Consider the following 23,292-nt stretch of genomic DNA (forward strand, 5'->3'; position numbering starts at 1 on the left):
ATATTTAAGTATTGTTACTGTAATAATAATAAATCATTATTATTATTATTATTATTACATAATAATAAATTATCTATCTATCTATCTATCTATCTATCTATCTATCTATCTGTACACAATTAATAAAATAAATATAATTTATTATTGTTAAATAACAACAATAATAATATTATAATTATTATAATATAAATAATATTAATATAATATACAAATATAATAAAGGTAAGAATATTTGAAAATGATAGCCAAAATATTCTACTCTGTTACACTTACAGTTTATATTATGCTATTACAACTAATGACAATAATCCTTAAACATATTAATCACTATGTAATCTTTAAATACTAGTACAAACTTCAGTATTTAGTTATCACTCTAAAAATAAATATATAATAATCAAATAATCTAATGATAATAATATTAAACAATCATTTTATATATATATATAGTTTTTTTATATATTTATATTAAATATTAAATGAACTACTACTACTACTACTACTACTACTAATAAATATTAATTTATATATATTGATAAATGGGCAAAAATATATGTGGAACTAAAATGTTGAAAAGCTAAACATATTTATATAAAAATATATTTTACAAGTATATTAGTGGCATTTTTAAAAAATATATATTTTCTATTGTTTATTTATTAAAAATAAATAAATTAAAAAAAAAATTACACACACATATATATATATATATATATATATATCTACACACAGACACACACACATACATACATATACACACATATACACGCACACACACAAAATATAAATGTATAATAATATAATACACATCTTGGGAACCTGTGATGTGCATTCTTAATGGCCACATCTGTAAATGTCTTAACGAATGCTTGAATGCATGTCACAAAAACATGCATTACTTTATTACTTTACAAGAAATTTCACTTTCACTTCCACTAAATGTATATCTGAAACAAGACCTCCACTTTTCATAGCTGGACCACGCATCTAATGTTGCCCTGAGTGTTCAATACTCATGGGAAAGCCAGTCGTTCCACTGAAATCAGTCCGACTTCATGTCATAAGCATCCTCTGTACTTTGTGCTTCCTAATTTCCTTTGATTACTTAAAGCCTGTCTCTGTCTCTCTAGCTGTCAGTGACCCCGTCTGCAAGAGGTGTGAAACTAACTGCTTTCAGATGGGCCGCTGGTAGCGTCTGAGCGCTGAAAGGGAAGAGAGCGAGCGTGAGATACTCTGAGCCCCCTCTCAACATCCCTCTAGGGAGTGCACTCGATAGGCAGCTGAAACGGGCCCACGCTGAGCAGTTTTGCTTGCTCAGTGCCTCCGTCTCCTCAATCCCTTTCCTGCTATGACAACAAAGTGTCCCATGGGGCAAACTGGAGATGAAGACAGCGCCAGGCAGGCCTGCAGACTCGCAGTCTGAATGCTGGTGCAGGTAAACCGATTATGATTATTGCATTAAGCCTGCCGGTACGCACTTCTCCTCTAAAGCAAACAGGTCCGGTTCAGTTAGTGCATATATTACAAGCAGTGCCTTGTGGGCTTAAGAAAAAGTTCATTCCTTTCCGATGTACATGTACGGGTCACATTAGCTGTTCATATTAGCTAGTCAATTAGTCATTAGTTGATTAGGGTGTGCAATGTTTTTAAAGGATCAGTTAAAAAGAAATAAAGTTTCTGAGGAAAACATTCTAGGATTTTTCTAAATATAATTGACTTCAATGGGACTCAATGGGTTGAAGGTCCAAATTGCAGTTTCAAAGGCTCTACATGATCCCAGCCAAGGAATAAGAGTCTTATATAGCAAAACAATTGATCATTTTCTAAAAAAAAAAATACAACTTTTTATACTTTTTAACCACAAATGCTCATCTTGCACCAGCCCAACCTCACACATTATGTTGGAAAAGTTATGTGTGAAAACTGCAATTTGGACCTTCATCCACTATATGGAGAAAAATCCTGGAATGTTTTCCAAACCTTCTTTTCGACTGAAGAAAGAAAGACATGAACATCTTGGATGACATGGGGGTGAGTAAAATTATCAGGAAACTTTTATTTTGGAAGTGAACTAATCCTTTAACCCCCACAAGAGCTCCATTTAAAAGTTGAAATGAAAGTAATGTGTCAACTCGAGCCAGAACTAATCAACATAAGCCTAATTCCCGGTGCAGAAGACACAGAGAGCACAAAACCTTCATCATGCTGTCTAATTATCCTGTTTATTTTCCTCTCATCCCCAGAAATGGAGTCGAGCCAGTACGCTTTTACTGTTCCAGGAATGTATTTACAGGCTCGTCTCTAGAGCTTGAATAACAGCAGGAACGGGGGCCTGTCCTCTCATCTGACCGTAAGAGTCCTGCGATGCGGTCAGCCTCTGGGAAGCCGTATAAATTCAGCACAAGTGTAAATGTCGGGATCCACATAGGCTGGGATCAGTTTTGCTATTGAATGTGTTTTAGAGGCTCGCTGGGTCGGGTGTGGATGGTTTAAGCAGGTTCTCCTCCTCTAAGTCTGTAAGGATGTCTCACAAACACACTGAAGGCCTGTCACTTCACTTAAAACTATTTTTGCATGCAATTCTGTCAAACAAATCAACAAATTATGATTAACTACTCCAAAAAAATAAAGTCAGCATGACGGCTGTATTAATTCTTGCGAAGAAACAGTAACTAAACTAAACAATAGCTACTTCACACATCGGTCCCTGTTACAGACATGTAATCTGCCCTTACTTTGGAGCTCTGGTATTCTATTTGTAATTCTGTTTACTTCAAATTTCTTTGAGTATCACATATCATGAGGAACGTATCATCAAATAGCAGAAGAGCTAAAAATAAGGGGACACAGAGACAATAGAAAATGGTCATTATAAACTAAATTATAAATGTTTTTTAGCAGAACAGAGAGAGATCATAATTAAAATTGTAGCATGCTAAACTTTAAATATTATCTATAGTATAAAAGATTATTATTTAATAATAATATGTTAAATATGTTTTAAATAGTGCTGGTTAAGGGAATTTTTTTTATATTTCAAATATATTTTAACATTCAAATATCCACATAAAAAAATTAACAAAGGAGCAAGAAACTGTTTCTAATCTTATAATGCATTTTTTGTAAAAGCATTATAATGTAAATATATGTATTTTAAAAATAGAATTAAAAATGGCCAAAAATATATGAGAAAACATAAGCACTAAATATTAACTATAGTAACTGAAATATATATATATATATATATATATAAATATGTTTTTTAACAGATGAAGTTATTATTTTTTAGTTATTACTTTCTTATTATTATCATTATTACAATTATTATATTTATATGTATTTTAAAAAGTACAATTAAAAAAAAATCTTATAATGTATTTTGTGTAAATGCAAATAAAGTAAATATATGTATTTTGAAAATAGAAAACAGAATAAACAAAAATGCCCAAACATATGAGAAAAAATAAGTGCTAAAAATAGTAACTACAAATATATATTAATTAATTTTTTTATGGAATTGATTTTTTTTTTTAAGTTTAGTTACTGCTTTTAGTTATTACTTTCCTATAATTAATATTACTACTACTACTACTACTACTACTACTACTACTAATTAATATTAATAACTAATTAATTAGTTAATAAAATACCAATAATAAAAATGTACTTCAAGGAGCAAGAAAATATGTTTCCAATCTTAGAATGTATTTTGTGTAAATGCATTATAGATGTAAATATTTTGAAAACAGAATTAAAAAATGCCCAAAAAATATACAAGAAAATATAAGTGCTATAAATATTGACTATAGTAACTAAAAAAAAATGTATAAATTGATTTTTAATGCAATAGATTTTTTTAACTAATAAGTGGAGTTTAGTTATTATTTTTAGTTATTACTTTATTGTAATTAATAATAATAATAATAATAATAATAATAAATGCAAAAATATGTATATTGAAAATATAATATAAACTGATTATTCTATACAATACAATTTTATACTATCTATCTGTCTATCTATCTGTCTATCCATCTATCCATCCATCTATTAATAAACTCAAAACGTCTAAGAGCGAACAGATATTGGAGATTGAAAAACCTAGTGAGTTGCATACTAGGCAACATTGTAAGGCATTACAGACCTAATATTTGCTTTTGTTATAGTATTTTTGCTAGTTAGAATATCACATATTTTATAGATTTTAGTTTTTTTTGTTTTTTAAGGCAAACCCTGGTCTGTATATAGATTTGTGAGCCAGGTATGCTGGCTGTTCTTTACTAAAAATAAACAATCAATCACAAAAAAAGAATATCACGTAATTATTTTTGCAACAAGCTAATGTCAAGCTCTGCTGAAATCATTTGAGGATGGATGCAATAAGCTGCTGCCTATGTAGAGTCTCCCCAATCGCTCACTTATGAGGTTCATTTAGATTTAGTGTGCTGTTTAGACAGCAAGGCAGAGCCAAAATGAGCGTATTTGATTTAGAAACATAAAAGAAGGCTCTGAATGAAAGAAGATGAATAGAAAGAATAGCAGTGAAGATGAGAAATGGCAACATAAAAGAAATTACTCTTCCTCTGACACTGAGACAAGCGGATAAATGACGCCCTACAGCTTCATTTGTCTTGTTTGTGTGTGTGCGGACAGTGAAGCGTTTGCTATTCTTTCCCTCCCATCCTCAGACTGGATTCTGAACGTGTCAGTTGAACCTTGGTGGCTGGCCAGCACAAAGGGAGTGCTGCTAACTACACACCCTGACAAACATGTAGTCTGTGACACCCTAGACAAAAGCTGGGTGGGAGGAAAGAGGACGGGGCTTGACAAAAACAGGGCCCAGGGCCAGTGAGACAGAGGTTCAGTTCACCTGATTTTTCTGTAGTATTTTTAACTTGGCACAGTGCATTAAAAACACAAAATTCATGTTATGAGACACTGTAAAAAAACGTAAAAAGACTCAAAATTACGTCCAGCTTTGACCAACTGTTACACAGGAATGCTTAAAATTGATTAACTTATAAACATAATTTGAATTAGTTTGCATTAAATTTGTCTCATTAAGAAACCTTAAATGTTCTATATATATATATATATATATATATATATATACACACACATATATATATATATATATATATTTTTTTTCTTTTACAGGAAGCAGAGTGTAGTTTATATTTACTGTTCTATAAACATTTTATATAAAAGTATTTTTTTGTACAGAAAGTGGAGTTTAGTTATTAATATTAGTTTAAATAGATTTTTTTAAACAGGAAGCTAAACTAAACAGGAAGCAGTTTTAATAATAAAGACATACTTATAAAATAATATTTATAAAATATTATAAATAATTAAAAAATATAAAATTTATTTTTTCTACAAAAAGTAGAGCTTAGTTATTAATTTAATAATAAATAAAAAAATCTTTTAACAATTTAATTACTCATTAATCAACCAGTCCACACTCTAGTTTCATTTAAAAAAATAAAATAAAAATAAAAATCACACACCCACATATATGCGTGTCTATCTATCGATCTATCTATCTATATCTATATTTATATCTCTATATATCTATATCTATATATATATATCTATATATATATATATATATAAAATTTACTTTTATTTTATCCATTTCTTTTTTTAATGAAAGTGGAGTGTAGATAGGTTGAGTAATTAAATAATTTAAAATGATTGTTTTTATTACTAAATTATGTGTGTGGGATTATATACATTTTTGATGTATTTTATAAATGTAAAAAAGTTTTTTTTTTTTTTTTTTTTTTTTCAGTTTGTGTCAAGAGAGGAAAGTGTAGACAGGTTAAGTTTGCAATTTCTGTTGCAATAAAAATCCATACTGTTGAACACTGGAGGATGTTGTCATTTTGTAAAATCGTCCATTCATAAAGCCCCGTCCATCCCTGAGTCACCCTCCCCGTCTGATCTCCAGTCGGCTCTTACCTCGTTTCCAAGCAAAGCAGAAACACATGCTTCGGAGGCATCGCAAATGGCGGTGAGGTCGTGACCCCCCTCCAGCGCGAGCACCAGCCGGCCGCCGGCCAGTCCCATCAGCTGCTTGGTCAGGTAGCCAAAACCTGCCAAAGGGGGAGACAGGAAATACAAGAGGGGGTTATAGAGCTCGCCCAGAAACCGGTGGCTGGCTTTTGATCAAAGGAACCAGAGTCGAAGCGAGGGAGAGGGAGAAAATAAGACAGTATTACATCACATTCTCTCTGTTAAAAAGACGGCACTCTGGATTTACTGGGCCTAAACGTATAATACGAGGCAGGTTTAATTTTAATAAATGTGGCTTAGTATGTTGGCCGCAGGCATCTTTTGATCTTTGTTTGAATATATGCATCCGACTATACCTCCCTTCCCCAAAGATTCACGTTCAAGGCCATCCTAGATGATTTTATTTTGTTTTAATTCTCCACTGGCACGATATGCTCCAATGAGACGTTCCTCATCACATAAGAGCAGGAACCGTCCAGCTCGGCTCAACCACCGAGAACCTGATACACACTTTGTGTGATGTATTAAATGCAACACTAATTGCACCAGAACTGCAGATCTTTTAAAAAAGGGTTGCATATAATGTACTTGTGAACATCTTTCTTAAAGCAACAGCACTCCCAACATGGAAAATGGGTTATTTTTTATGCACTCTCATGTCGTTTTAAACTTTTATGCTTTTATTTTGTATGGATGCACAGGAGGAGACATTTGGAGAATGTTTACGCAGCTCTTTTCCACACAACATGTAATGGTGACAATGTCTTTTTTAGATTTTAAGAATCATTCATATACTATTAATGTTTTGAACAAGATTTGATTTTTGTATGATTTTATTATTCATTATTATTATTCATTTTTTTAAATATGTTTTTTTCTCTATTTAGTTGAAGTTTTAGTTATTTTGTTTTTATCATTTTTATAATTATTATTTTTATAATAATCTATTTTATGTATTTATTTTTGTGTATTTAGTTTTAGTTACTTTAGTGCTTCAAGTTTTATTATAGTTTTATAGTTTTGATTCATGTTTTGAGTAATTTGATTATTGTATGATTTTTATATTTTTTTAATTGTTGATTTTCTCTTTTTAGTTATGATTATTACTTTAGTAATAATCAGTTACTTTAGTATTTCAAGTTAAACTAAATAAAAATGAAAAATGCTGCCTTGCCAACTAGCTGAAATAATAATAATAATAAAAAAAAAAAAAAAAAAAAATATATATATATATATATATATATATATATATATATTATTTAGTTAATGTTTGTTTTACTTGAAATAAATGAATTGGCTAACTGAATTGAATTTATTTTTTATGCATATACTTTTATAGTTTTGGTTGATGTTTTGAACAAGATTTGATTTTTGTATGATTTTTATGTTTTTATATTTTTTTAATTTTCTCTTTTTAGTTAAAGTTTTAGTTATTTTGTTGTTTTTATGTTTATTATTATTATTGTTATTAAATATATATATAATTTATTTGTTTTATTGTATTTAGTTTTAGTTACTTCAGTGCTTCAAAGTTTAAAATTTTTTTTAAGCCATTTTAAATTTTATTTAATTTATAAGTGTTTTATTCATATATTATTATAGTTTTGGTTAATGTTTTGAATAAGATTTTTTCTGTTTTGTTTTTTTAATTAGTTAAAGTTTTAGTTATTTTCTTGTGTCGTCATCATTATTATTATTAGTATTAAATATATCTATTTTATTTATTTGTTTTTGTTTATTTAGTTTTAATTACTTCAAGTAAAACGAAATAAAAATGAAAAATGTTGCTTTGGCAACTAGCTGAAATACATTTTTAAAAACATTTTATTTAGTTAACTTTTGTTTTATTTTAAGTAAAGACTTTTTTTACATTTAATCAAATTTTTTAAATGATTTTAGTTTTGGTTAACTATAATAACTATCTCATATTTGAATCTGAACCTGACATTTATGATTTCTGGTAAAGAGGAAGATTATCAGCGAATAACAAATGCATTTCATTCTGTTTCTTACACACAGCTATCGTATGACTTTAGAAGACTTGAAATATGGCATACAAATAACGCAGTTCATTTTTCTGATTGTTTTTTTGGTCCTTTTAAGAGCTCATATGACATTTGATCACTATGAACTGTCATATTAAACAAAACAAAAACAGCACAAGATGTTTGGAGCGACTTGAGGGTGACTAAATGACGGCAGAATTATTTAATGGGTGTCTTTTTCCATTCAGATAAGCAGAAAAATGAAAAACAAACGCCGTCACAGATCATCGAGCCATTCTTAGATCAGCAGATGGACTGAATCTGATTTAAAGTCACTTTCAGATGCGAGAATGGTGCAAATTCAGACCGGACAACCTGTCTTTTTTTAGACTCTGGGCAAATGTTTTGAATGAACAGCGTTTCCAGCACTGACATATGGGCAGCTTTCACCAGGAGATGTAATCTGTAAGAGCCGGCCGTATGATCCCTCTCTAACAGGATAAAAGCAGCCTTTTGGACCCCAACAACAAGTGCTGTACAATCATTAAATGTTTGATTTAGAAACAGGCCTGGAATGCCATCTTGATATTACGCACACATGGAAAACAAAGAAGGAAAAACATCAGGGATCTTGAAGCATGAGAAAGGATGACTGGTACAATCCCTCCCTTCGGGGATTAGACTTTGCACACAAGAGTGTGGTCTCTTGTTTTTGTGGTATTAGCACATGATAAATTTGACTGAAATGAAAGCTTTTAGACATGAGAAACGAGCGAGAGAGAGAGGAGTGGGACAAAGGCTGACTTCCACGTCGGTGACTCATCTGTTCGCTCCCAACCGCTTCATCCCACGAGAATCTTCCTAAGTACAGAGCACTTACATTTGGCCGTGAGCTTGTATCCTCCCAGAGGTGGCGCATGCCCCTCCACAGCGTCGAAGCCTGAAGAAACCAGCACCACGTCTGGAGCAAACTCGTTCGCAATTGGCATCACCACCGTCCTTGAAAAACACAAAAAAAAGAGCATGTGAGTTCCTGAGAGAATAGCTCAGCCAAAAATTAAGGTTCTGCCATTATTTATTCACCACCAGTTTTTCCAATCCTTTATTATTTATTTGGATGGAGATATTTATAGGTCGCTTTCCAGCTATGGGCACTTTTGTCCCTCTGGACGTGGTAAATAAAGACTCCTAAAACAAACTTTGTCATTTTTGTCCATTACTTTTATGAAAAATTCCCATCACAGTGTCATTTCCACCATAACACATATTACGTCTTGTGTCAAACAGAATTCTGTGATGGAAATGACATTTTAAACAAACCCTTGCTATAATGAAACAATTTACACTTAGAATTTGCTAGTAAATGCTAGTAAAATCCTGAAGTAGAAAGACTGAAATAACCTTTGTTGATCATCTTGTTGTCTTCTAAAAACAATTTTCAAACTGACAAAATGACAGCTTCTTCACATCTCATTTTAATGTGTGAACATTGCTAGAAATCACACAAAAATTATAAAATGCTTTTGAACATTCACTCTTTGTTTAGATTATCATAGTTTTAAAAAAGCAAAACACATTGAAAGTCTGGAACAAGGGTAATACAATAAAGTCTATATAAAGAGCATCTAAAAATGAATGTGATATAATGTCAAAAGTTTACATACACCTTGTGGAATCTGCAAAATGTTAATTATCTTACCAAAATAAGAGGGATCATATAAAATGCATGTTATTTCACATAAAACATGTTTAGGTATAATCCACAAGAGAAAATAATAGTTGAATTTATAAAAATGACCCTGTTCAAAAGTTTACATACACTTGTTTAATACTGTTTTGTTAACTGAATGATCCACAGCTGTGTTTTTTTGTTTAGTGACAGTTGTCCATGAGTCCCTTGTTTATCCTGAACAGTTAAACTGCCTGCTGCTCCTTCAGGTCCCACAATTTTTTTCAGCATTTTTTTTAGCCGCTTTTCCACTATCGGACCGAACGGTTCTCTCTGCTTAACCGTTCCATTCCGTGCCGATCCGGGCCAGTCAGCACGGATACGGTTTCATTTTCCACTGTGGTGCTGATAACGGAACTCTTTCGAATGTAAATACAAAAGCGTCAGTCGTTGCCTTGGTAATGCAATTGTAAGGTATTTCTGTTTTTGGCGCAAAAAATAAAATAAACAGAAGGCGACGACAGGTATCACGTTACCAACAAATGCTGAGGGAATATGCATGCCAACGGAGACTGACACAGATGGTCAACCCTTTCTAAAAAAAAAAAAAAAATACCACATTTATCGACAGTATTAATGCACGAGCTATGAACGCAGCGTAGCTGTTTACTTGGCTGTTTGATCAAATGGCGCGCTTCCGCTTAGCTCACACACTCTATCAGCACGGTTCAGCACGGTTTGTCTAACCGGGCCGAGAACGGTTTGTAATCGTGCCGTGCCGTACCAAGCTCAAGTGGAAACACAACTGGAACCGCACCTGACCGTTCTAAGAACCGTTCGGCCCGATAGTGAAAAAGCGGCTGTGTACCTGAACCCTTTCCAACAATGACTGTATATGATTTTGAGATCTATCTTTTCACACTGAGGACAACTGAGGGACCCATATAAGAGAAGTTGCTTACTTTTTGCGACAGGTGGGATTCAGCTTACGCCACTTCTCATTTATCCCTACAGTATCTGTAAACTGCGATTCATGCTGAATTCACGCCATTCCGTAATTCCGAGATGAAAACACGTGACATTCTACTCTATCTGAATTATGTGTTTCTATGGAAACACTATCAACGCCAAAGCCCTCACGTGTTCCTCGTAATTACAACTTGTAAACTCGTAATGTTTTTAGAATTACGACTTAAACAGATATACCACGTGACCGCCGCCAGGTTTGTTTTGGCGCTACCTCCGAGTCTGACAACATGGGCTGCGTCCGAAAGCCTAGACAGCTGACTTGCTGCCTCGCTCCCTTATCAGTCAATGACTTTGCAGTAGGGATGTTCATTTCGGTTATTTTTCCTAACCGACAGCCGACGCTTGTTAACCGATTATTAACCATTAACCGACAAGTTTATTTTAAATTAGAATTTAATAATTTTAGAAAGGATAAGTGTCTGTGACCCGTTAAAATACCAACATTTGTTTTCCGGGATTAATTTTACATGCGCAAAAAGCAGCAAACAACAGAACATGAGGATTCACATGGACACGTCGCATCACCTGCACCTTTATTTTACAAACAGCAAACCGTTTACAGTTTCAATTATCTGTAAAGAGTCGTTTCCCCTGTTAGAAGGAAAAAATCAAGTGATTGGGCCGGCGCCGCACGCGCACACACAATCAGCCAAACGTATGGGGAAAAAAAAAAAAAAAAAAAAAAAAAAATCACACTGCTTAATCGTTATCAACGTAGTGCCGTGATATTATGCCAAACATTTTTTATGTGGATATTGTAATGCGAGAAGTACAAAACCAGGTTTACATAATAAATAAAATTAGCCTAGCCTATGTTTATAGTGTATTGTAAATATTTCGCGTCGACACCAGGTCTTTCTGAACGTAATAATAAAATGCGACTTAACGTTATAGGCCTACGCGATTTATCTTCTTTCTCTCAAAAATGCAATTTCATTTTATTTTAACCATCCAGAAAACGTTTTAAAATATTTTGATTACTGAATTACTGAAAAAAAAAGACCTTTTAAACCGTTAACTAATTGTATTAATCGGTCAAAATTCTTTCTGTCGGTTAACGGTTAACTGGTTAAAATGAGCATCCCTACTTTGCAGGCAGCGTTTTTGCATGAAGGCACCTCACGAAACTGATTATCTACATCAAAATAGAACGAGTTTTGATGATAACTAAACAAATAGATACTATAATACTGATTTCTCGCTAAAAATAACATTAAAAGTGCACAAAGTTAGCCAGAAATATACATGTACACACAAACTGACCACCAAACGCAACTTTCAGATGGCACCTTTATTTTTTTTTTATCTCAACTGTCATGGAATGGAACGCACAGAATTGTGTGATATCTAAGGCAGCGAAGGATACATCTATGCTGCCTTTAAAATTCGATCATAAGAAGGTACCTCCGAAGACAGGAAGTGAAGCAGAATTGATGCCTTGATGCCTTCCTGCCTTGGAATGCCGCCTCCGAAGGCAGCATTTTAGAGCTTTCGGACGCAGCCATGGAAAACTATGAGTAAAATGTCACGTGTTGTCATCTCGGAATTACATGGCGTCAAAGCAGCATCAGACGTCGCACAACTCTGACTGAAATTCAATGACGTCAAGGCAGTAATGTGATTGGTCATTACGGGACACGTGATCCAAGTTAGCTGTTACGCTTTCTCCAGGGGTTCCATAGTATCCACCTTTTTCTTTCCGAATACAGTTTTGATTCAGGCACTTCCGAAAGCTAACAGTCTTTTATGTTTCACAAGAGCATAAAAAAGCTATATGGGTTTGGAATGACATGAGGCTGAGGAAATTATGACAATTTTAATTTGTGTGTGAACAATCCCTTAAAACATTCATGGCAAACAACCCAAAGATGATGAAGTAGCGCTATTGTATGTCAAATATAGTGCAAACTCCCCCAAAACACCAGTTGCCATCATGGGAAGAGCAGAAACATTTAAATTCCAAGAAACAAAACTAGATTCAGCATGATTCATGGGACAAGTGCGGTTTTAACGGCCCATTCTGTGGTAAAGTCGCGATTCCGAAACCAAGATTGCCTGTTGCACAGACAGCCGTTGGACACGCAGGCCTGGTTGTATGACAACATGACTGGGGTGTGTGCATGGCGTGAAAACAATCCCAGCCGTTCTGTCTGTAAGACGCACACACATGTAGGCTACACACACATGCACGCAGCCTCCGCTTCAGTTTGTCTTGGCAATGGCGATCGGACTTTGTAAGGGTCATCAAAGCTCACGTCGGAAGAAGACGTCACGCACATTGATTAGGCGGAGGATATTCTGACTTGAGTTTATGACTGTGGCCAGGCCCTGCATTCCTTCTGGGCTCACAGCTGTGAGGCTATATTAAGACGACAGATTTCTCTTTCTGAACTGCAGCTGGAGAAATTGGATATATCACTGGGCTTGGTGGGGTGGGAGGCTTGGCGCTCTTTGCTCCAGTGTAGGTGTAGTTGACGTTACAGGCTTGATTTGTGTAAGGTTTCATTTCAATGGCCGAGGACTGTTAATAAAGATTCTCAGCAATAGAAGTTTATGGTGAGGGGGAGAGCGGGGTAAGATGGGTCACCCATCCTGAACTAACAGACCGTGCCATGTGACTATATACTGTATTTAGAAAGCTGCCTGTGATTAAGAGATGCACATGAGAAAAGTGATTATGCTAAAAACGTGAAAAAGTAAAGTATCTATTAAAAAAAATGGTTTATATAAATATGATATAATTTATCATTAATATAATTAATTATAAATTAATTTCACTCCTTAAAATCATGTATTATTAAAATATATATTTTATTCTATTCTATTGATCAAATTAATTAGATTAACTACTATATAATTGGTTTATATAATTATGTTTAAAAATAATATATACATGCATGAATGTATGTTTTTTCACTCCTTAAAATGATGTATTATTAAAATATATATTATTCTATTATTGTTAGTATTATAATTATATAATACTTAAACAAAAGTTTATTACAATTCTATTTTATTTGTAAATTATGTGAATTAATGTTAATTTTCTAATATATTCTTATTGAAGTTTGTGTATATAGTTTTTTTTTCACTCCATAAAAATTATATATTATTTTTACATATTTAATATACTTAATTTTATTTAATGGAAGTATATAATTTATATATTTATAAAAAGGTTTAATAACATTCTATTTTATTTTATTTCTAAATGAATGTATATATCAATATATTAATGTTAATGTTTTAATATATGCATATAGAGGTGTGTGTATGTACTTTCATTTTTTCACTACATAAAAATAATATTTTATTTTTAAATATTTAATATATTTAATTTAATTTAATTTAATTTATTTATATTATATTTATATAATATTTATAAAAAGGTTAAATACCATTTAATATTATTTCTAAATTATGGTATATATCAATATACTAATGTTAATGTTTTAATATATTCTTACAGAAGTGTGTCTATATTGTTTACATTTTTACTACATAATGATATTTATAAAATATTTAACATACTTAATTTGATTTAATTAAATTATATTATACTTTACATATTTATAGATAGGTTTAACACAATTCAATTTGTAAATTAACGTATATTGTTTGATTTACATGTTTCATTCACATAAAAATTATATATTTATAAAATACTTCATTTATTTAAATTATATTATACTTGTATAATATTTAAAAAAAATGTTTAATACAATGCTATTTTATTTCTAAATTAATGTATATATGAATATATTAAGGTTTTAACATACTCATATAAAAGTGTGTGCATTTTATTTAATTAAAAATTAAAATTAAATTTCATTATTGAATTAAAACATATTCTATTTATATATTTACATAATTAAAATACAATATATATTATAATTATATTTTCTCTGTCTCTCTATAGACTTTGTTAAATATAAAACATAATATATACATTGCTTAAAATGATGAATTATTAAAAGAAGATCCTTCCAAAAAGGCAGCTTTGGTGTATAGCGGTTCGCAGTAAATTTAAATGCAGGAACCTACAAATAAAAGCATTCAAAATGCTGGAAATGGTTTTGCTACATTCAAAAATTCTGAATGTCAAACATTTTCCAGGCTTTTTTAAGAAAACATGTTTAATGTTTAGCAAAACAAGACTTCTGAATGGAACTCTACCTTAGTGTTTTTTTTCTAATTCTCCTGACATGACACAGCTTACCCTTATTAGACATGCTGATGATGGCTCGTGTGTTCTTCTTACAGGGAGGTTTCTTTCGCACGCAGCCTTTTTGAATTGCATTAACTGTGGTGCCCAGTTGCACAATATACTTCAGCTCTGGTTGGATGTGGTTGGAACTTCACTGGCCTCTGGAATATGGCACTTGTCCTCTCGCCACAAGCGGGCAAAGGGCCCAGCTCCTAAGATGGCCAAGGTCCACAGCTGTGCTTTATATTTTCCATCCTAAAGTACCTAACCTCACCTCAATTCCACCCTGCGCCCCACACCGAGTCCGGCTGACTGCACTGCCCGACTTACCGGAGGTCTAAAGGCTTCAGAGCGGATGACAGCAGGCTTTGAGAGTCGAATTGAGTTTGCGTCACAGAAAAGCGTCTGAAATGTCATCACACAGCCGCAGTACATGCGGTGTTTTCAGTGCCGTCTGGGTAAGCGCAGTGGTGTCTGTGTGGGCAGTTGGTGAAAACAAGCTAGGTAGATACTATTTTGACAGTCAACAGTGACTCGTGCTAGTACATGCTAAGACCTTTAAAACAGTGGTTTTACAGGATTGAAACTTTTGGAACGGATTGCAAGGATATTAAAGTTCTGATATATCAGACCAAAAGTAGTAATTATTTCATGTTTTGGCCCAACTCTCAAAAATAAACTGAACACAAGACTAAAATCTAAAATCAATTTAAATGCTCCAATTGAATTTAGGCCTCACAACGTTACAGAAATGGACAATAATTTTGCAATTTGGTAATTATTCCTTTTTTAAAGCATTATTAAATTATTAGAATAAAGATAAATGAAGATAGAAACAGAATTTTAAAAAGTTAAATAAAAAACAGAAATAAAGATAACCTTTAAATGAAGGTTAAATGATGCAAAATTGAATAAAAAAGTTAAATAAATAAATAAATAAATGAATAAATATTTAGTATTGACCATAGATAGGTAGTTGGATGTGAAACAAAATATTAAAAATAAAATAAAATTGATTTATTTATAAAAATAAATCAAATCTAAAATCAATCTATTCAAATGCTACAATTGAATTTGGGCCTCAACGTTATAATGTACAGTATAAAAAATACTAATTTTGCAATTTGGTAAATATTCCTTTTTTAAAGCATTATTAAACTATTAGAATAAAGATACATAAAGATAGAAACAGAAATAAAAAAAATAATAATAAAAAAAATAAACCTTTAGGTGAAGGTTAAATGATGTAAAATGATGTTAATGTAAAATGCAAAAAAAAATAAATAAATAAAATAAAATAAACAAACAAATAAATAAATATTCAGTATTGACTATAGATAGATAGATATATAGGTAGATAGACAGATGTAAAAAAATTAATTATTAACCTAAAACCTATATGGTTTCTAGATATTGTGCATTCTTACAATAAATAAATAAATAAATAAATAAATGAATAAAATCTAAAAATCAATTTAAATGCTACAATTGAATTTAGGCTACACAACATTATAATGTCCAGTAAAAAAAAATGGATACTAATTATGCAATTTGGTAAATATTCCTTTATTTAAAGCATTATTAAACTATGGATAAATAGAATAAAGATAAATAAAGATAGAAACAGAAATAAAAAAAACTAAAATAAAAAATAGAAATAAAGATAACCTTTAGACTAAGTGTAGGTTAAATGATGTAAAATTGAATACAAAATGTTAAATAAATAAATTCTTGGTCTTGACCATAGATAGCTAGATAGATAGTTAGATAAAAAAAAAAAAAAAAAAAAAAAAAAAAAAAAAATATATATATATATATATATATATATATATATATATATATATATATATATATATATATACACACATACATATTTTATTAGCCTAAAACCTATATGGTTCATATATATTGTGCATTCCTAAAATAAAATGAAATAATACAATAAAATAAAACAAAATAAAATAATATAAATAAAATAAAATGAATTTAGGCCTCACAATGTTATAATGTACAGTATAAAATACGGATACTAATTTTGTAATTTGGTAAATATTCCTTTTTAAAGCATTAATAAACTATTAGAATAAAAAACAAAAATAAAAAAAATAACAAAAATTAAAAATATAAAGATAACCTTCAAGTGAGGGTTAAATTATGGAAATTGACAAAAAAAGTAAAAAAATAAAAATAAATAAAAAAAGTAAAATAAATAAATAAATAAATAATCAATCAGTATTGTCCATAGATAGACAGACAGATGTAAATACATATTATTAGACTAAAACCTATATGGTTCCTATATATTGTGCATTGTTTAAAATAAAATCTAAAATCAATCTATTTAAATGCTACAGTTGCATGTAGGCCTCACAATGTTATAATGCACAGTATAAAAATGGATACTAATTTTGCAATTTGGTAAATATTCCTTTTTTAAAGCATTAATAAACTATTAGAATAAAGATAAATAAAGGTCAAAACTAAAAAAAAGATATTCAGTATTGACCACAGATAGATAGATGTAAAAAAAAATGTATTATTAGCCTAAAACCTATAAGGTTTCTATATATTCTATATTCCTAAAAGTAAATAAATAAATTGATAAATAAATAAATAATAATAATAATAAATAAATACATAAATATTCATAAATAAATAAATAAATAATCCTAAAAATATTTATGATTTACGATAGGATTTGTTGCCAAGACTAAATGTAGCACCTGGATTTTTTTCCCCAGATACTTTTGGGAGCTTAAGTAAGCATCACAATGTCCTAAAAAGTCTAAATGTACTGCTACGGTATTGAATCCAGTGAAAAATATACTTAATAAAATATCTTCCTTTGTGTTCTGCAGAAGAAAAAGGTTTTGGAACGACCAGAGGGTGAATATATGAATGAATTTTCATTTTTGGCTGAACTATCTCTTCAAGGGCAAGATCTCAGGCAAGAACGCCTATTAATGAATCCTTTATTCACTAACACAGCAAGAAAAAAAAAACAAAAAACGTCTGAGCTTTGCTCTACGGTCACACTTTCCATCACAGGTGACACCTCACATCGAGGGCCTCCCAACCTGCCAGAAACAGCAGCAGGACGCCCACATAAAGTCTTCGTTCCAGTCTAGCCCTGGGCAAATCAAAGCTCTCGTTTTTTTTTTACACACAGGCCACAGGCACTCCGAGGGCAGCCGCAGACTCACAGAGGGGTCCTCGGTATGACAGCAGCGGTGCGGGCGAGCGGCCAGAACCTTCCGTCTTCCCTTTTGATGTTTGGAGACGAGCGAGTTTCAGGCGCCCGCCAAAACAGCTTGCATCATCACATTCCCCCCGCCACAAAAAAACGTGCCTCTTCTCTGGAAACCGCACGATCAATTATCAAGCCCGTGTGGAAAAGTCTTCTTTAAAGCCCGCGCTCTCATGAATCAGACAGCGTCGATGCGGAGATGAAAAAGAGCTTTACTAATTAGGCCATGGATGCTGAGATTTACGACCCACGTAGCTGCATCCTGCTCCATCCAAACTCCTGTCTCTGCTGACTGTCAGCTTATTTGGTCTCTTTATAGCCACTTCTGCTGACGGATATGATCATTCCTGCATTTCAATCCAATTGCCTCAAAAAAGTGGGATTAATCACCGGCTAGACCACACAGACACAAAAAGCACACAAATCAAATCGCACCACGCCACTTTGAAGACCAACAGCGTCGGCGAACAAGCAAGAAAGGCCCTTCTTTTTTAAAGCACGCTCTGTTCTGCAGGTCTTATGTGGTGTTTTCTCTCGAGGAGCTCCCGCGCGAGTCTTACCGAGACTCAGGCTCCAGAGCAGGATACGGAGATGAGAAGCCTAGGGATCATTTCTCACGAGAAGATAGGGCCTCTGCCAAATCCATCTGACCTTTGATGTGTTTGTTTCAGACTGGGACTGTTACGGGAAAGTCTCACACGCACACAGATACAAGTAGCCAAATTCATGCTAGTCTTTACTCTCCTCTCTGAAACTAGAATTAACTAGTAGTGATGGTGACCTGTTCAAGGTTCCCACACTTGTTGACTAATGACTAAATCCATGACATTTTGATTGATTGACATTTGATGTGATTGTTTTTTTAAGTTCAAGCCACATAAACCAATAAATACAGAGACAAAAAAGGTTATTGTGACTTTTTCATCTCACAATTCTGACTTTTTTCTAGCAAGTTTCTTGCAGTTCTAACTTTTTCTCACAATTGTGAGTTCACAATTCTGACTTGTTATAACAACTCACAACTGCTTGTTACATGAATATTGTGAGATATAAATTCCCATTTGCAAGAAAAAATTCAGAATTGCAAGAAATGAAGTATATAGCCTCACAATTCTGACTTTTTCTTGCAACTGCAAGTTTATATCTCGCAACTGCAAGTTTGTCTCACAATTATGACTTTTATTGTAATTGCGTGTTCACTACTATGATTTTATAAGTCACAACTGCTTATTATATTATCAATATTGTAAGATATTAACTCCCTATTGCAAGAAAAAAGTCAGAATTGCAAGAAATGAAGGATATAACCTCACAATTCTGACTTTTTCTTGCAATTGCGAGTTTATATCTCACATTTCTGACTTTATAACTCACAACCGCAAGTTTATATCTCACAATTCTGACTTTTTAATGCGACTGCGAATTTATATCTTGCAATTCTGACTTTTTTCTAGCAACTGCAAGTCTATCTGTCACAATTCAGACTTTTTTTCTCACAACTGCGAGTTTGTCTCACAATTCTGACTTTTTCTCACAATAGCGATATTATATCTTGCAATTCTGACTTTATATTGTGCAGTTCTGATTTTATAACCCACAACTGCAAGTTTATACCTCACAATTCTGGCTTTTTCTTCTCACAACTACCTTTATTTTTTTATTCATTGGCGGAAATAAGTGGATGGTACAACAGGCCAAATAAATAAATTAATAAATAAATATAGAGAAGTTAAAGAGAAATTATATAATAGGTAAAAATGATACAAAATTAAAAGTTTTAGATGTTAAGTTTTTACAAAGGTTTTTGTTTTTAAATATTTTACTTATTTATTTTTATATAACCCTATAACCCACACAAAAACCAAAAATCCCCTACCAAAAGGCTACTGTGAAAATTATCCTAAACTAAAAAAAAAGTTTTTAATTTGACTAAAGATTTAACAGTGTTATCAAATTTTCAAATAAAGTGAGAACTGGAATACTGCAAAGATAATCAATGTAAAAACGGGCAGAAATGAAATACACAGTATTATATATAGGGCCATATGTTTTATTATTTTTCCTTTTTTTTTTTTTTTTTTCATTTAATTTTTCTAGACTCTGCTTTAATGGTTAAATCAAGTTTTTTAAACAAAAATCATGTCTAAATAATTGAAATCAAGAAACTTACACAATTTAACAGCAATTTATTAAAAGTTTAGCAAAAAATAAATTTTTAAGACCCTATGAAATACCTTTTCCCCTCAAATTCAGTTTTATTTTTACCGAATTCTGTGTTTTCCATTGATGTTCTGGATTCCATTTGAATGGTTTCATTAAATTTCAACAATCAAAAGCATCTCTAATTGATTGATTTGATAAAAAATTATTTTGTTATTATCTTTCTTTCTTTTATTTTTTTATAAATACTGTCTTTTTACATTTTTCTGGTAAAACATTCTGATAAATATCTTCTTCTGGTAAATATTCCTTAAAAATAACATTTAACATTTTAAAGTTTATTATTAGTAGTATTATCATTACATTAAGTAATATTTTTTTCTGTCACTCTTTTTTCAAGTTAAACCGAACTTTTCTTTTTTGACAGGTTGCTGTGAAGACCTGTAAGTTTCTGTTTGTATATGATATGATGATAGTACTCAAAAGAAATGGTAAAATGCCATCAAGTGTCTCTTAGGGCAGTTCTAGAGATTATGTTTATGTGTTCATGTACTCACGTGTACAATGAGACGCCAGAGGCTGAATGCACACTTCAGTTTGTGTGTAGCAAACAAAACTGCGCTTCTGTACCATTCGTTCACACAGAGACACATGAACACACAGAACATGCAGGATTCTTATTTAAATAGTATTTGTGTGGCTTATTATTCCCAACCACTAGTCCATTTCGATTGTACTGACGTACTTGATTCATTTAATTTGTTCATTCAACGTGCTGAGATGTAAAAATAGGAGAAGGAATTGTCTTTTTAGACCAAAAGGTTAAAAAGTTAACTCTACCTCAAACACTTCTATGGACTTACATGAAAAATAAAAAAACAATAGGGACCTCACACACTTTTCTAGGCCTGGAAAACACCACTTTAAAATTCCCTAATATTTTCAGATTTTTCCATGACTTCCAAAAAGACAGTGAGTGGAGTCCTTCACAAACACTGAGCGTGCATCATACGCTGCACCTCTCATCAGCCGTGAGCTCACTCCGCACAGAGAGGACCGCTGGGAAATGTCTGTGGCCTCACACGCTGCACCTGAACACAGTATCACGTTCCCCCTGAACTCGCATGCAGGGGCCCCCTTCAGATCCAGCGGCCCATCCGTCTGACAGTCAGATCAGTAAATGACAACTCACAGAGAGGATCTCTGCAGACTGCGGTTTGGGCTCTCGATTCACTAATGACATAATTGAAAGAAAGTAAATATCTGGATTCTCTCACTAATCACTGCAGCTGAAATTCAAGGGCAATACAGAAAGACAAATACTCAAAGCTATGCTCTAACATACATTTTTTTAGAAACTTGCAAACAGATATGACAAGTAATTCAAAACAGACATGACTAGATATTGGCCAGGTCAATACTTTTTGGCCAATTTGAGATGATCAGCATTGGATGCTAATCATGGCGCCTTGGACAATTCACAAAAATGTTAGTTTGTCCTTGTATCGACTTCAAAAATCTACCAACCTTGTCATGTAATGTAACCATTTCTGTTTACACTGTTAAAGTGAATTAAGTAAATATTGTGTAAAAGAAGTGTTTGATTTCAGCAAGTAATATTGATGTGATTAAACTCTATTATGTATATATTATGTATATTTGCATCTATCTATCTATCTATCTATTAGAGAAGCCTGTTTCCACCAAGAAATAAAATAAAATTTATAATTTATTTTAAAATAAAAGAAGGAAATTGCATTTTCTTTTATTGAACAATTGGACTTTTTCTTGCAATTGCACGGTTACATCACACAATTCAGACTTTTACTAGTTTTTTTTTTCTCTGAATTGTGAGTTTAAATCTCTTAATTGACTTTTTTCTTGGAATCGAGACTTTGTAGCTTGCAATTCTGACTTATAAACTCACAATTGTGCGTTTTTATTTCTGAATTTATATCTCGCAATTCTAACTTTTTTCCTAGAATTGCGAGATATAAATTCAGAAATGTAAGAAAGTCTATAACTGCAAAGTCACAATTATGAGGAAAAAGTAAAAATTGTGAGAAATAAGCTTGCAATTGCAATAAAAAGTCAAAATTCTGAAAAAAAAAAACACAATCACAAAATATTTACATATACACTACCAGTCAAAAGTTTTTGAACAATAAAAATATAAAAAAACAATTTTTTTATAGTTTTTTTTAAATAAGTTTTATTGTTTTTTAATTGTTTAAAGTTTGTTTTTTAAGTCTCTTCTGCTCACCAAGACTGCATTTATTTGATCCAAAGTACAGCAAAAATAGTAAAAATCCAAAATATTTTTATTTTTAAATTATATTTTTACTATTTAAAAAAATGGTTTTCTATTTGAATATATTTTAAAATTTAATTTATTCTTGTGATTTCAAAGCTTAATTTTTTTAGCATCATTACTCAGTCACACGATCTTTCAGAAATCATTCTAATATTATGATTTGCTGCTCAAAAAACATTTATTATTATGTTGAAAACAGCTGAGTAGAATTTTTTTCAGGTTTTTTTGATGAATTGAAAGTTCTGAAGAACAGCATTTATCTGAAATAGAAATCTTTTGTAACATTACAAATGTCTTTATCATTATTTTTGATAAATTTAAAGCAATTAATTTCTATACTCCAAGCTTTTGAATGGTACAGTCTATAATGTTATTTCAGATAAATGCTGATCGTTGGATCTTTCTATTCATCAAATAATTAAATAATAATAATAATAAAAAAAAAAAATGTTTCTTGAACAGCCAATCAGCATATTAGAATGATTTCTAAAGGATCATGTGACACTGAAGACTGGAGTAATGATGCTGAAAAATGTAGCTTTGATCACAGGAATAAATTACATCTTCAAATATATTCAAATAGAAAGCAGTTATTTTAAATAGTAAAAATATTTCACAATTTTACAGCTTTTGCTGTATTTTGGATCAAATAAATGCAGGACT

General features: G+C 31.6%; 1 protein-coding gene across 3 annotated transcripts in view; it reads right to left on the reverse strand.

The window, feature by feature from the left end:
• The window catches only part of hdac4 (histone deacetylase 4), a 296,174-nt gene that overhangs the window by 20,200 nt on the left and 252,682 nt on the right, over window positions 1-23,292 (reverse strand). For all 3 annotated transcript variants that reach the window (XM_051119035.1, XM_051119036.1, XM_051119037.1), the window contains 2 exons: window positions 8,884-9,002; window positions 5,965-6,098 (listed from right to left, as the gene is read on the reverse strand). In XM_051119035.1, the coding sequence (XP_050974992.1) occupies window positions 5,965-6,098; window positions 8,884-9,002 (253 nt within the window). The remainder of the gene's footprint in view (window positions 1-5,964; window positions 6,099-8,883; window positions 9,003-23,292) is intronic.

This window comes from Labeo rohita, chromosome 9 (genome assembly GCF_022985175.1).
Source record: "Labeo rohita strain BAU-BD-2019 chromosome 9, IGBB_LRoh.1.0, whole genome shotgun sequence".
Classification (NCBI taxonomy): Eukaryota; Metazoa; Chordata; class Actinopteri; order Cypriniformes; family Cyprinidae; genus Labeo; species Labeo rohita.